We start from the raw sequence: 14,684 nt of genomic DNA, 5'->3' as shown, positions 1-14,684 counted from the left end.
TGACCAGGGATGTTCTCTTGTGCAAATTGGACCATTTTCTGTCCTGCTAAGCATTCAAAATGTAACTAGTACTTTTGGGTGCCAGGGAAAGTGTGTGGAGTAAAAAGTACATCATTGTTTTTAGGAATGTAATGAAGTAAAAGTTGTCAAAATATAAATAGTTAAGTAAAGTACAGATACTCCCAAAAAACTACTTAAGTAGTACTTTAAAGTATTTTTGCTTAAGTACTTTACACCACTGCATATGACTTCATTAACAATGCCCATTAAGAACACAACCACTATACCACTTAGCTAAGCTAATTACCTGAATAATCAAGTCAATAGATTGTGTTTATAAAGCCACTGTGGTTATCTACTCCGATTTCAGAGCACTCTCGTCTGAGTGCCAGAGCGCGGAATATCTGACACATTTATGAACAAAACATCCGTTTAATATGTCCGGTGTCAGTAAACAACTGGGCCAGCATCGTCCGGGTTTGGCCGGAGTAGGCCGTCATTGTAAATAAGAATTTGTTTTTAAACTGACTTGCCTAGTTAAATAAAACATGTTTTTTTTTAAAGTCATCAAAAAAGCATAATTAAATTGTTGCTTGCAGCACAGTTACAGTCAACAACGCTCTGGATGACATAAAAACAGCCTAACCAGCTCTGCTAGGGCGAATAAAATGGTCAGAGGGAGGTGTTCTCTCATTTGTGTCTGGAAGTAACTCTTAACTGAGGTCAGAACGCTCAGATCAACCCTACTCCTCCTCCTGAGTACAGTGCGCTCTGATGCTCCTAATTTAAAATGGACAATCTGACAACGCTCTGAATTTACGGTCACCCAGAGCGAAATCTGGCACTCAAGATTGAATTTATGAACACACCCTTAGAAGCCAACTAACATTAGGTAGCTAGCTAACATACAGGTACATACTGCTGTAATTAAATGCTATGCGGTTTGTAAGTAGCGTAGTTTTCAAATTGTCAGCCAGCGTAAATTAATTTATTCGAAAAGTAATTACCTATTACATTGGCCAACATTTTCTTAACATTTGTCATAATTAGATAAAGCAATGAATTTGTATCGGACTTCGTCTGCATATAGCCCTATGGGCTAGGCTACATGAGCTGAGCGACTAGGATTTCAAAAAGTCGGAAAAAGGCATGCTCTGTTTATTGTCACAAATAGTACCATTAGTGTGGTTAGTATGAGTATTCGAACACAGCCTGGATTCACCTGGTCACTCTATGTCATGGAAAGAACAGGTGTCCCCAATGTTTTGTGCCCTCGGTGTAGTTTGTAATGCCTAGCCTCCTGGCTAGTGGCTACTGTGACATTCACAGTACTTTTAAGCTGCGAAGCAAGAACGTGAATCGAACCCTCTCGGCTCGTGACATTCCCTTTGCTAAAGTTAATTGAAAAGTGTATGTTCATATGATGTCAATTGACATTTCAGACCGATAATGCCATTCATTGATAATAAGAAAGAGCCTCTTCACAATTTACTCACACTTTACTTTTCATAAAAAATACCATCGGCTACACATTACTCAAATGTAAACTCACGTACTTGCTGTGTCTCGACCGCTACCTCCGAAGGTATTGTAAGACACTCGCCCGACAGTTGTCCGGCTTGAAGCAGGGCAGTGTAAACAGAATTGTCTTGTTGAGTCAACACTCCTACAGTATAAATGGTAATAGCAGAACAATGTTTTTGAAACAGCTGAAATGTACAGACATTTTCCTAATAGTTGAGACTTGTTTTATTGTGTTTTTAACTTAAATTGAAGTAACATGCTGTTACATTCTGAAATTGTTGCAGTAACTGCAGGCTGCACTGAGCCATGTAAAGCTCCACCACAAAAACATGTCAAATGTAGATTATACAAATAGGATATTTTTGTTTGATTTATAACCAGTGTTGCCGATTTAGCAACTTTTTCGCTATATATAGCAAGTTTTCAGACTCTTCCAGCGACTGAAAACTCCTCCAGCGACTGAAAAGATTCTAGCGATAAATTCAGTTGCTTTTCAGGCTGCCTTTGGGGAGTTTTGACACAGAGGGTTTATATGGTTTAGGTGGCATTTAGCGCCTTTAACCCACTCAATTATGCCAAAAACGAGAGTTGGAGAAGGTGTCTGTGCAACAGAAGTCACAGCAATGGCACACGCACTGGGGATGGCGTGTGCGGCGGGAGAGGGGGAGAAAACGTTATTTCGGTGACTCCGCAGCTGTGCCACAAGAGAACTGTAACGCGCTGCATCATCTCTTCCGTAGCGGTTGGGCAGTGTTGTGTAGGCAACGACGGTTGCTTGGTTCCTTCATCTGATCAACAGTATAGGCTATGCATCAAAGAAGCCTATTTTGCACTGACAAGCAAATATAATCTCCACTACTGTTCAAACAATAAACCAAACAACATTTAACCTTAATAGAATCCACACAAAATTGCATTTTGTTAGGGTTAGGGTTATAGCCTGTAATAACTAGTGATTACAGGCTATTACGAAATGGTAGAAACTGCTGTAGCCAACTAACTTCTATTTTTAGCTGATAGGGGAATGAATACACAAGCAGCATATCAAACTGGGATACTGTTTTAGGTTACAACGGCAAGATTAAGAATATTTGCACGGTATATATTTTTATTATTAACCAGATTTTTTTTTAAATCCCACTCCACCCACGTGCACGCATGTAGATCAACAGAATGGAGCTTGTAGAAACCTTAACCAACTCCTGACCCCAGTGACAGCGTAGTTCTAGCGTATGACATAGTCATAAATTACCAGTAAACATTTTTTTAAATATCAGGTCATAAGGTTTTTTCTAAGATCCTGGAAAAACTCCTGGCCCTAGGGAGGGTGGCAACATTAAAACACTTTACACAGGCAGAGACAACAACTGCGAATGTGTCACGTTCTGACCTTTATTTCCTTTGTTTTGTCATTATTTAGTATGGTCAGGGCGTGAGTTGGGGTGGGCAGTCTATGTTTGTTTTTCTATGATTTGGGTATTTCTATGTTCCGGCCTAGTATGGTTCTCAATCAGAGGCAGGTGTCATTAGTTGTCTCTGATTGAGAATCATACTTAGGTAGCCTGGGTTTCACTGTGTGTTTGTGGGTGATTGTTCCTGTCTCTGTGTTTGTTGCACCAGATAGGGCTGTTTCGGTTTTCCACGTTTGTTGTTTTGTATTATGTTCATGTTTAGTTGTCTTATTAAAAAACATGAACTTCAACCACGCTGCGTTTTGGTCTGCCTCTCCTTCAACTCAAGAAAACCGTTACAGAATCACCCACCACAACAGGACCAAGCGGCATGGTAACGGGCAACAGCAACAGCGGCGCAAAGAGGAATGGACATGGGACGAGGTATTGGACGGCAAGGGTTGCTACACCTGGGAGGAGATCCTGGCGGGAAAGGATCGCCTTCCATGGGAACAGGTGGAGGCAGCTAGGAGAGCAGAGGCAGCAGGAGAGAGGAGCCGGCGATATGAGGGAACACGGCTGGCAAGGAAACCCGAGAGGCACCCCCAAAAATTTATTGGAGGGGGGCACACAGGAGGTGTGGCGAAGCCAGGTAGGAGACCTGAGCCAACTTCCTGTGCTTACCGGAGGGCGAGAGAGACCGGGCAGGCACCGTGTTATGCGGTGGAGCGCACAGTGTCCCCAGTGCGGGTGCATAGCCCGGTGCGGTACATTTCAGCTCCGCGTATCGGCCGGGCTAGAGTGGGCATCGAGCCAAGTGCCATGAAGCCGGCTCTACGCATCTGGTCTCCAGTGCGTCTCCTTGGGCCGGCTTACATGGCACCAGCCTTGCGCACGGTTTCCCCGGTTCGCCTGCATAGCCCAGTGCGGGCTATTCCACCTCGCCGCACTGGCAGGGCGACCGGGACCATTCAACCGGGTAAGGTTGGCAGGCTCGGTGCTCAATAGCTCCAGTGCGCCTGCACGGTCCGGTCTATCCGGTACCACCTCCACGCACCAGCCCTCCGGTGGCAGCTCCCCGCACCAGGCTTCCTGGGCGTGTCCTCGGCCCAGTACCACCAGTGCCAGCACCACGCATCAGGCCTACAGTGCGCCTCGCCTGTCCAGCGCTGCCGGAATCTCCCGCCTCTCCGGCGCTGCTAGAACCTTCCTCCTCTCCAGCGCAGCCGGAGTCTCCCGGCTGTTCGGCGCTGCCAGAGCTCCAGCCCCTCATTCCAGAGGCGCCAGAGCCCCTCATTCCAGAGGCGCCAGAGCCCCTCATTCCAGAGGCGCCAGAGCTCCTCAGTCCAGCGCTGCCAGAGCTTTCCTCTCCAGCGTTGCCGGAGCTTCCCGTCTGCCCAGCGCCATCAAGAGTCGCCAGTCTGCCCAGCGCCATCTGAGCTACCCATCTGCCCAGCGCCATCAGAGTCGCCAGTCTGCCCAGCGCCGCCAGTGCCGTCAGTCTGCCCAGCGCCGCCAGTGCTGCCAGTCTGCCCAGTGCCGCCAGTGCTGCCAGTCTGCAAGGAGCCGCCAGTGCCGCCAGTCTGCAAGGAGCCGCCAGTCTGCAAGGAGCCGCCAGTGCCGCCAGTCTGCAAGGGGCCGCCAGTCAGCCAGGGGCCGCCAGTGCCGCCAGTCAGCCCGGGGCCACCAGTGCCGCCAGTCAGCCAGGGGGATTCTCAGCCAGGGGCCGCCAGTGCCGCCAGTCAGCCAGGCGCCACCAGTGCCGCCAGTCAGCCAGGGGCCGCCAGTACCGCCAGTCAGCCAGGGGCCGCCAGTGCCGCCAGTCAGCCAGGGGCCGTCAGTGCCGCCAGTCAGCTAGGGGCCGCCAGAGCCCCTCAGCCCAGAGGCGCCAGAGCCCCTCAGCCCAGAGCCCCTGCCCTTCTGTCCAGAGCCTCCGCCCTTCTGTCCAGAGCCTCCGCCCTTCTGTCCAGAACCTCCGCCCCTCTGTCCAGAGCTTCCGCCCCTCTGTCCAGAGCTTCCGCCCCTCTGTCCCGAGCTGCCCCTCTGTCCCGAGCTGCCCCTTTGTCCCGAGCTGCCCCTCAGTCGAGTGGGGTCATCTAGTAGGGTCACCGTGGTTAGGAGGCCACGGAAGCGGACAAGAAGGCGGACTAAGACGATGGTGAAGTGGGGTCCGGGTCCTGCGCCAGAGCCGCCACCGCGGACAGACGCCCACCCAGACCCTCCCCTATAGGTTAAGGTTTTGCGGCCGGAGTCCGCACCTTTGGGGGGGGGGTACTGTCACGTTCTGACCTTTATTTCCTTTGTTTTGTCATTATTTAGTATGGTCAGGGCGTGAGTTGGGGTGGGCAGTCTATGTTTGTTTTTCTATGATTTGGGTATTTCTATGTTCCGGCCTAGTATGGTTCTCAATCAGAGGCAGGTGTCATTAGTTGTCTCTGATTGAGAATCATACTTAGGTAGCCTGGGTTTCACTATGTGTTTGTGGGTGATTGTTCCTGTCTCTGTGTTTGTTGCACCAGATAGGGCTGTTTCGGTTTTCCACGTTTGTTGTTTTGTATTATGTTCATGTTTAGTTGTCTTATTAAAAAACATGAACTTCAACCACGCTGCGTTTTGGTCTGCCTCTCCTTCAACTCAAGAAAACCGTTACAGAATGGACAGAAACTAACAGGGCTGAGCTGGCTGTATGCAGGATTGCATGGTTTAGGGCTTTGCATCTGTAATTAAAAAGATACTCATACTGTATGTCATCACTATTGTGTTGATCGATTAATTTCAGCCAATCATTTTCGATTAAAAAGGCCTAGGTAGCCTAGCCACCCGAAGTGTGAATATAAACCAAATTTGATCACAGTCACATTTTGTCAGAACACAAATAATTTGGCCAATTTTAGGCTATAAATACATTGTTTAGGCCAGTTTCCCCAGATGGGCTCAGAGACAATATGCTTCTCTAGGCTATCTGGATCTGTATTTATCTATTTCATAATTATTATTGTTTTTAAAAATCAGATATTATGTATTTTACCACAATTTCCACAAAATTCTCATTACCGCAACAATCCAAAAAAGTAATAAACAAATCAATTGCTAATATATATTTTTTTTTACATTATCTCCTAATGAAAATGCCTTAGTTAAAAACAACACTGAAAATAAAAATAAAACATTTAATTATAAAATTATGATAACATTTAATCAGTCTTTTCCTCTACATTTTAGTAATGAGAAGGATAAGAACCTCATTCTGAAGGCACACACACAAATACATTAGCTTCTACTCCTCTAGATGATGCATCATGGGTGAATATAACTTTATTTGTAAACTGATTGGAGTTTTTATAGGAACTTTAACAAGTGTTATGGTAATGAGATGTCGTTTTTTTATAGGAACTTTAACAAGTGTTATGGTAATGAGATGTCGTTTTTATAGGAACTTTAACAAGTGTTATGGTAATGAGATGTCGTTTTTTACAGGAACATTAACAAGTGTTATGGTAATGAGATGTCGTTTTTATAGGAACTTTAACAAGTGTTATGGTAATGAGATGTCGTTTTTATAGGAACTTTAACAAGTGTTATGGTAATGAGATGTCGTTTTTATAGGAACTTTAACAAGTGTTATGGTAATGAGATGTCGTTTTTATAGGAACTTTAACAAGTGTTATGGTAATGAGATGTCGTTTTTTACAGGAACATTAACAAGTGTTATGGTAATGAGACACATATTTGTTATGGTAATGAGACACATATTTGTTATGGTAATGAGGCACTATTTGTACGTGATAAATATTATAGTTTCATGTAAAATTCAACTAGTATACAATTTTTATGGTCAAACTGCAGCAACATATTTTGTGTTTAATTCAAATCAGTTAGGTTTTTCTCAAATAACATTTTATAAAATGACCCGAGAAATTGAATCCGGACTCATTTCGGCAATGAAAATCTGGGGTGAAAATGTGCAAAATTCAAGCATAAATTTCAAATGTATTTAAAATAATACACTTTGCCAAAAACTAGACATTAACTTAGTCCCAAAAATGATAGCTGATTTTACAGATGCATCATGTTTTTTTTCCAACTCAATTTGCTATAGACATGTTTAAAAATGGTTTCATGACAATCACCCATCTGCAGCTGTGGGTGTTATCTGTAGGCTACAGTTGTTCAGATTGAAGCACAGACTAATTGTGCACGTTGACAAATCACGAGGCATGTTTATGTTTATTTCATTTAATGGTGGCAGGTATGGACTTCCATATAAAACGTATTGCAGTGAATTCACTTGTAACCATGTTTTCAGTCACAATTAGCTTTTACCACATCTACTGATTTGCATGATATTGATAAAAATGAAGCCAGGTTTGTTGTAAGGTAGTCCTTTTGTAATTTTATATTAGAATGAGAGCATTAATCATTCATTTTTGATAGGCTAACATTAGTGATGAAGACATGCTGTTACAAAAGCAACTCTGCACTTTTTTCTTGAAGCAAAAATGTAAGTGTAGCCTACAGATGAGAAAATCAACCTTTTAATTGTCTGCATGTACATGCTTGTGAATTTTTGCCTTATTCAAGAGTGTAATATGGTTTGGTTGTATTATTCAAGAGTGTAAAATGTTTTAAAATAAAAGTTTGTCATTGTTAAATAGTTTGTGCTTACTGGCTAGTGGCTACTGTGATATTTACGGTCAATTTGAGCTGCAGACCAGGAATGTCACATGACCAGCAGCCACAACGAAAGGTTAAGGCAAGGATGTCATGTGAATGGAAACCTAGCATTCTCTTTCTTCACCCCACTCCTCAGACTCCTTCATATCTCCTAGTGGTAATGGGGCATTTCTCTCTGTCCTACTTCTGTGTGTGGTGCATTTCAGGCCGGAAGCTGAGGGGAGCTGGCCCACTGAAAGGAGGAGTGGAGGGGGGAACACAGGCACCTGGCAGAGAGAGGCCTGGAGAGAGGGAAGGAGAGAGGCCTGGAGAGAGGACTGGAGAGAGGGAAGGAGAGAGGCCTGGAGAGAGGACTGGAGAGAGGGAAGGAGAGAGGACTGGAGAGAGGACTGGAGAGAGGACTGGGGGACTACAGTTAGCCACCATTTCCCCACAGGCTCAATGTGAGGATCAATATTTTATTTTACCTTTATTTAACTAGGCAAGTCAGTTAAGAACAAATTCTTATTTTCAATGACGGCCTAGGAACAGTGGGTTAACTGCCTGTTCAGGGGCAGAACTACAGATTTGTACCTTGTCAGCTCGGGGGTTTGAACTTGCAACCTTCCGGTTACCGCTCTAACCACTAGGCTACCCTGCCGCCCGTATGTGAAATATTTTTCTTAACCAGAATGTAATTTTTTCAAATGATCCCTAACAAAGAAAGCAGTTACAACTTAATTCAGAATTTACGACCAACCCTGGATGAAAGGCAGCACATATTCAGTCTCAACTTGTCTAATTTTGTCACATATCTCTTGCCTCAACTCATCTCATCTCATATCCCTCTCTGCAGGCTGTGGTGCTTCGCAGGCTCCCACTCTTGGCCCCTCCCCTAGTCTACGCCCCTCCCTCCTCAACGTCCTGAGTTCCATCGAGCCAGGAATGGTCAACGCAGGCCATGACACCTCCCAGCCAGACTGTTTCACCTCCCTACTGTCCAGCCTCAACGAGCTGGGAGAGAGGCAACTGGTGTCTGTGGTGAACTGGGCTAAAGCCATGCCAGGTAAACCATTCTTCTTGTATTCTACTGTTACCTAACCACTACATGTTACCAACCCTCTAACCCTGTATCCTAACCACTACATGTTACCAACCCTCTAACCCTGTATCCTACTGTTACCTAACCACTACATGGTACCAACCCTCTAACCCTCTATCTTACTGTTACCTAACCACTACATGTTACCAACCCTCTAACCCTGTATCCTAACCACTACATGTTACCAACCCTCTATCTTACTGTTACCTAACCACTACATGTTACCAACCCTCTAACCCTGTATCCTAACCACTACATGTTACCAACCCTCTAACCCTGTATCCTACTGTTACCTAACCACTACATGGTACCAACCCTCTAACCCTCTATCTTACTGTTACCTAACCACTACATGTTACCAACCCTCTAACCCTGTATCCTAACCACTACATGTTACCAACCCTCTATCTTACTGTTACCTAACCACTACATGTTACCAACCCTCTAACCCTGTATCCTAACCACTACATGTTACCAACCCTCTAACCCTGTATCCTAACCACTACATGGTACCAACCCTCTATCTTACTGTTACCTAGCCACTACATGGTACCAACCCTCTATCTTACTGTTACCTAACCACTACATGGTACCAACCCACTAACCCAGGTGTGATAGAGAGAGCTGGGGGACAGAGAGCTGGTCTGTGTATGACTGATATCAGTGCTGTAGCCTCGGTTCTAGTTTTCTATGTCCTTCCCACCAGAGGAGGCTCTACTCATCATGTATTTTATTCTCCCTGCACTGTGTGTTTCAAAGAGCTGCATGTAGAAAACCAGATGTCAGTGATCCAGTCTTCATGGCTGGGGTTGATGATGTTCTCTGTGTAGGTTTCAGACAGCTGCATGTAGAAGACCAGATGTCTGTGATCCAGTCTGGGGTTGATGATGTTCTCTGTGTAGGTTTCAGACAGCTGCATGTAGAAGACCAGATGTCTGTGATCCAGTCTGGGGTTGATGATGTTCTCTGTGTAGGTTTCAGACAGCTGCATGTAGAAGACCAGATGTCTGTGATCCAGTCTTCATGGCTGGGGTTGATGATGTTCTCTGTGTAGGTTTCAGACAGCTGCATGTAGAAGACCAGATGTCAGTGATCCAGTCTGGGGTTGATGATGTTCTCTGTGTAGGTTTCAGACAGCTGCATGTAGAAGACCAGATGTCTGTGATCCAGTCTGGGGTTGATGATGTTCTCTGTGTAGGTTTCAGACAGCTGCATGTAGAAGACCAGATGTCTGTGATCCAGTCTGGGGTTGATGATGTTCTCTGTGTAGGTTTCAGACAGCTGCATGTAGAAGACCAGATGTCTGTGATCCAGTCTTCATGGCTGGGGTTGATGATGTTCTCTGTGTAGGTTTCAGACAGCTGCATGTAGAAGACCAGATGTCAGTGATTCAGTCTTCATGGCTGGGGTTGATGATGTTCTCTGTGTAGGTTTCAGACAGCTGCATGTAGAAGACCAGATGTCAGTGATCCAGTCTTCATGGCTGGGGTTGATGGTGTTCGCTCTGGGCTGGAGGTCTTACACTAACACAGACGCTGGAGAGCTCTACTTCGCTCCTGACCTCATCTTCAACGAGTCAGTACAGCTATTGTCTTGCTGAATACAATATTGATAAATCGCTCTCTTTCTCTAGACAATAAATAAAAGGGAAATAAACAATCCTAAACAATAAACAATAAACATTATACTGAGCCTCTCTCTCAACTTCTGACCCCCCTCTCTCGCTCTCTCAACTTCTGACCCTCTCTTTCTCTCAACTTCTGACCCTCTCTGCTCTCAACTTCTGACCCTCTCTCTCAACTGCCGACCCTCTTTCAACTTCTGACCCTCTCTCGCTCTCAACTTCTGGCCCTCTCTTTCTCTCAACTTCTGAACCCCCCCTCTCCCTGTCTCTCTCAACTTCCGACCCTCTCTCTCTCTCTCTCTCAACTTCTGATCCTCTCTCGCAACTTCTGGCGCTCTCAAATTCTGACCCTCTCTCTCTCTCTCAATCACCTTCTCTCTCTCCCTCTCTCTCGCTCTCTCCCTCTCTCTCTCTGACCCTCTCTCTTTTTCTCACTTTCTCACCCTCTATCTCCCTCACCCTCTCTCACACCTTCTCACCCTCTCTCTCTCTCTTTCCCTCTCACCTTCTTACCTATCTGCTTCGCTTTCTCTCTGTCTGTCTCTCTCTACCCCCCCCACCCCAGTCAGAGAATGCGTGTGTCCAGTATGTATGAACACTGTGTCCGGTTCCGTCTGCTGTCCCAGAGGTTCTGTGTGCTCAGAGTCACCCAGGACGAGTTCCTCTGTATGAAGGCTCTGCTCCTCTTCAGCATCAGTGAGTCACATCACTGACACACTGACACCAAGTGACTGTATCATTATCTGGTTCAATATCTTCTTGTTTATTTGTGTCTGTTAGTCCCTGTGGAGGGTCTGAGGAATCAGAAGTGTTTTGACGAGCTGAGGATCTCTTACATCAAGGAGCTGGATCGTCTGGCCAGCCACCATGGAGAAAAACACCACACACAACGTCTGTTCCAGCTAACACAGCTACTGGACTTCCTACACCCGGTAATATACACTAACCCTGACCTCTGACCCCTAACCAACGCCTGTTCCAGCTAACACAGCTACTGGACTTCCTACACCCGGTAATATACACTAACCCTGACCTCTGACCCCTAACCTCTAACCCGTACACAACACCAGTTCCAGCTAATACTGAGACTGGACTATCTACACCCGGTAATATACACTAACCCTGACCTCTGACCCCTAACCTCTAACCTGTACACAACACCAGTTCCAGCTAACACAGCTACTGAACTACCTACACCCGGTAATATAGATCTACTATCCCTAACTTCTGACCCCTGACCTGATCAACCCCCCCTGCTTTGGTGGTATTGAAAGTTAACATCTCTCCCCCTGTTCGCTCTCTACCCACCCACCCTCTTTCTCTCCCTCTCTCTTTTTCTTTCTCTCAGATTGTAAGGAAGCTGCACCAGTTCACCTATGATCTGTTTATCCAGGCCCAGTCTCTGCCCACCAGAGTCAGCTATCCAGAGATGATCTCTGAAATCGTCAGCGTTCACGTGCCCAAGATTCTCACAGGCATGGTTCAGCCAATCCTCTTTCACAATGCACCTTGCTAGAGGGTCATCCCTTTACAATTCATCCTAAAAGAGGGACAGACAATAACAAAACAATCTGCTAGACATTCAACCCAGGGTCCCCCATTGATTTTGTCAGTCTCTCTCACTCAGATATCATATGAACTCATAAGTCCTGGCAAAATGTGTAGAATTGTAGAAAATTGGCTTTAAAACAGCAAGATTTTCTCTCCACCCCATTGCAAAATGAGTAGAATAGCATGAAATGTGTTTTAAAACTGCAGCATTTTCTCTCTGCCTCATGGCAACATTTGTAGAATTACAGAACATGTGCTTTAAAACCACAACATTTTCTCTCCGCTCCATGTCAAAATGTGCAGAATTGCAGAAAATGTACTTAAAAACATTTCTTTTTTTTTGCCGTCAAGAGGGGTACCAGTGAAATGTTTTCCCTGCGAGGTGGGGGTAAACTTAACCCTGGTTCAATATATCACAAAACACCTTGGAGGTCAAAACTATAACTATAACCTTGTTAGACACCCAACCATTTACTGTACATAATTAGACACAAAGCCATCGATGACATCATATCAAGTCGATTTTAGCATGCTAAGATGGCATCTCATGAGGGAGATTTATGTAGACATCACATGCACGGTTTGAGCTACTCCAGGAAGTGATGTTGCAGGCTAGCTCAGTGCTGCCCCTCTCATTGAGTTTCTCAAGTTGAAATGATAGCCGACCCGGGTACTGCAGGCTGCCATAGCAACTAAATTATCCATATAACTTCGTGTGATTTATAATAAAAAAAGTTGGTTCAAGGACATACATCTGTTGTAATAGAAGCAATTATCTGGAACATGATTGTCTTCTAATGTTTTTGTTGTTTTCTTTCTTTGAATATTGACCTGAAGGTTGCTATTTACTATATGGCAACCATTTGCTTTAACGGGGGATCCTGCTTTCTGGAAAAAAACAGCCTGGCTTCAATGAGAGGTGGCAGTTGGTCTCCCCTGGATCCCACACATACTCTTCATTTGCGCTGCTAGTCACTAGCCTGGAATCCAAACTGAATATCATTCTGTATTGTTCACTATCCTTCCCTTCACCGACAGTCACCAGAATCTATGCCATTGATTACGTTGGATCCCCTGATCTCAAGCTGGGGTTTGATCCTGAATGTGCATCTCAGATTGTTGTTTTTCTCTTTTACTTTTCAGTTTACCATTATTTTCTCTTTCATAGTTTCAGCAAAATGTAGTAAGTAGTACATTACACAATATGTCAAAATAAGACATAATTCTTCTGAATTACACATTATTCATACTCTATAGACACAGACAAAGAGGTGCCTATAGCTGTTCATTTGACCTTTGTATATTACACCCTATCAAACACAAAGTGTACATGACTTCTGTAAATATGGAATGGATTATATGTTGCATATTCTATAAAAACAAATCAGACTTCTTTCAAATTCGATCTAAAACGAACAAATAAAACAATCTATATTCCACTTCACTGGGGTCCCTTGATTTATTTAGTGTCTTCCATAGTGTGTCCAGACGGAATCAGGCATACAGGGTGTGTCCAGACGGAATCAGGCATACAGGGTGTGTCCAGACGGAATCAGGCATACAGGGTGTGTCCAGACGGAATCAGGCATACAGGGTGTGTCCAGACGGAATCAGGCATACAGGGTGTGTCCAGACGGAATCAGGCATACAGGGTGTGTCCAGACGGAATCAGGCATACAGGGTGTGTCCAGACGGAATCAGGCATACAGGGTGTGTTCAGACGGAATCAGGCATACAGGGTGTGTCCAGACGGAATCAGGCATACAGGGTGTGTCCAGACGGAATCAGGCATACAGGGTGTGTCCAGACGGAATCAGGCATACAGGGTGTGTCCAGACGGAATCAGGCATACAGGGTTTGTCCAGAGGGAATCAGGCATACAGGGTGTGTTCAGAGGGAATCAGGCATACAGGGTGTGTCCAGAGGGAATCAGGCATACAGGGTTTGTCCAGAGGGAATCAGGCATACAGGGTGTGTTCAGAGGGAATCAGGCATACAGGGTGTGTCCAGACGGAATCAGGCATACAGGGTGTGTCCAGACGGAATCAGGCATACAGGGTGTGTTCAGAGGGAATCAGGCATACAGGGTGTGTCCAGAGGGAATCAGTCATACAGGGTGTGTCCAGACGGAATCAGGCATACAGGGTGTGTCCAGAGGGAATCAGGCATACAGGGTGTGTCCAAAATAGAACCGTATAACTTATAGAGCACTACAGGAAACGGCAGAGGGAGCACGCCCCTATCCACATCGACCGCAGTGGAGAAGGTGAAAAGCTTCAAGTTCCTCAGCGTACACATCACCGACGATCTGAAATGGTCCACCCACACAGACAGTGTGGTGAAGAAGGCTGCAACAGCACCTCTTCAACCTCAGGATGCTGAAGAAATTCAGTTTGGCCCCTAAGACACAAACTTACAGATGCACAATTGAGAGCCTTAGAAGCTGCTGCCCTATATACATAGACATGGAATCAATGGCCACTTTAATAATGGAACACTAGTCACTTTAATAATGTTTACATAGTGATTTACTCATTTCATATGTATTTACTGTATTCTAGTTAATGCCACTCCGACATTGCTCGTCCTAATATTTATATTTTTCTTAACTCCATTCTTTTACTTTAAATTTGTGTGTATTGTGAATTGTTAGATATTATTGCACTGTTGGAGCTAGGAACTCAAGCATTTCGCTACACCCACAATAACATCTGCTAGATATGTGTACGTGACCAACACAATTTGATTAGATTTTTGAGTCGGGCCCTCAGGGCTCTGGCCAAATATCCTGCACTATATAGGGTGCCAATTTCTGACTCAATCCCAGTCGTTTTCAATG

General features: G+C 45.1%; 1 protein-coding gene and 1 long non-coding RNA gene across 4 annotated transcripts in view; one reads left to right on the top strand and one right to left on the bottom strand.

The window, feature by feature from the left end:
* Positions 1-13,284, top strand: part of LOC112238718 (androgen receptor-like) — a 37,925-nt gene extending 24,641 nt beyond the window's left edge. For 2 of the 3 annotated variants that reach the window (XM_042303342.1, XM_042303345.1), the window contains 6 exons: positions 7,796-8,032; positions 8,425-8,634; positions 10,101-10,245; positions 10,860-10,990; positions 11,075-11,226; positions 11,643-13,284. In XM_042303342.1, coding sequence (XP_042159276.1) covers positions 7,796-8,032; positions 8,425-8,634; positions 10,101-10,245; positions 10,860-10,990; positions 11,075-11,226; positions 11,643-11,810 — 1,043 coding nt within the window. In that variant the 3' untranslated portion in view covers positions 11,811-13,284. Of the gene's footprint in view, positions 1-7,795; positions 8,033-8,424; positions 8,635-9,724; positions 10,074-10,100; positions 10,246-10,859; positions 10,991-11,074; positions 11,227-11,642 lie in introns of those variants that run through there. The other variant, XM_042303343.1, reaches the window with a different exon arrangement.
* On the bottom strand, positions 8,699-9,159 carry LOC121840385. The gene is made up of 3 exons (XR_006079591.1): positions 9,090-9,159; positions 8,878-9,011; positions 8,699-8,799 (listed from the first exon to the last, which is right to left on the bottom strand). It is a non-coding gene; the product is annotated as an uncharacterized LOC121840385 (long non-coding RNA).
* Positions 13,285-14,684: the final 1,400 nt, after the last annotated feature.

This window comes from Oncorhynchus tshawytscha, linkage group LG21, assembly GCF_018296145.1.
Source record: "Oncorhynchus tshawytscha isolate Ot180627B linkage group LG21, Otsh_v2.0, whole genome shotgun sequence".
Taxonomy (NCBI): domain Eukaryota; kingdom Metazoa; phylum Chordata; class Actinopteri; order Salmoniformes; family Salmonidae; genus Oncorhynchus; species Oncorhynchus tshawytscha.
This window is presented reverse-complemented; position numbering and strand designations above follow the sequence as displayed.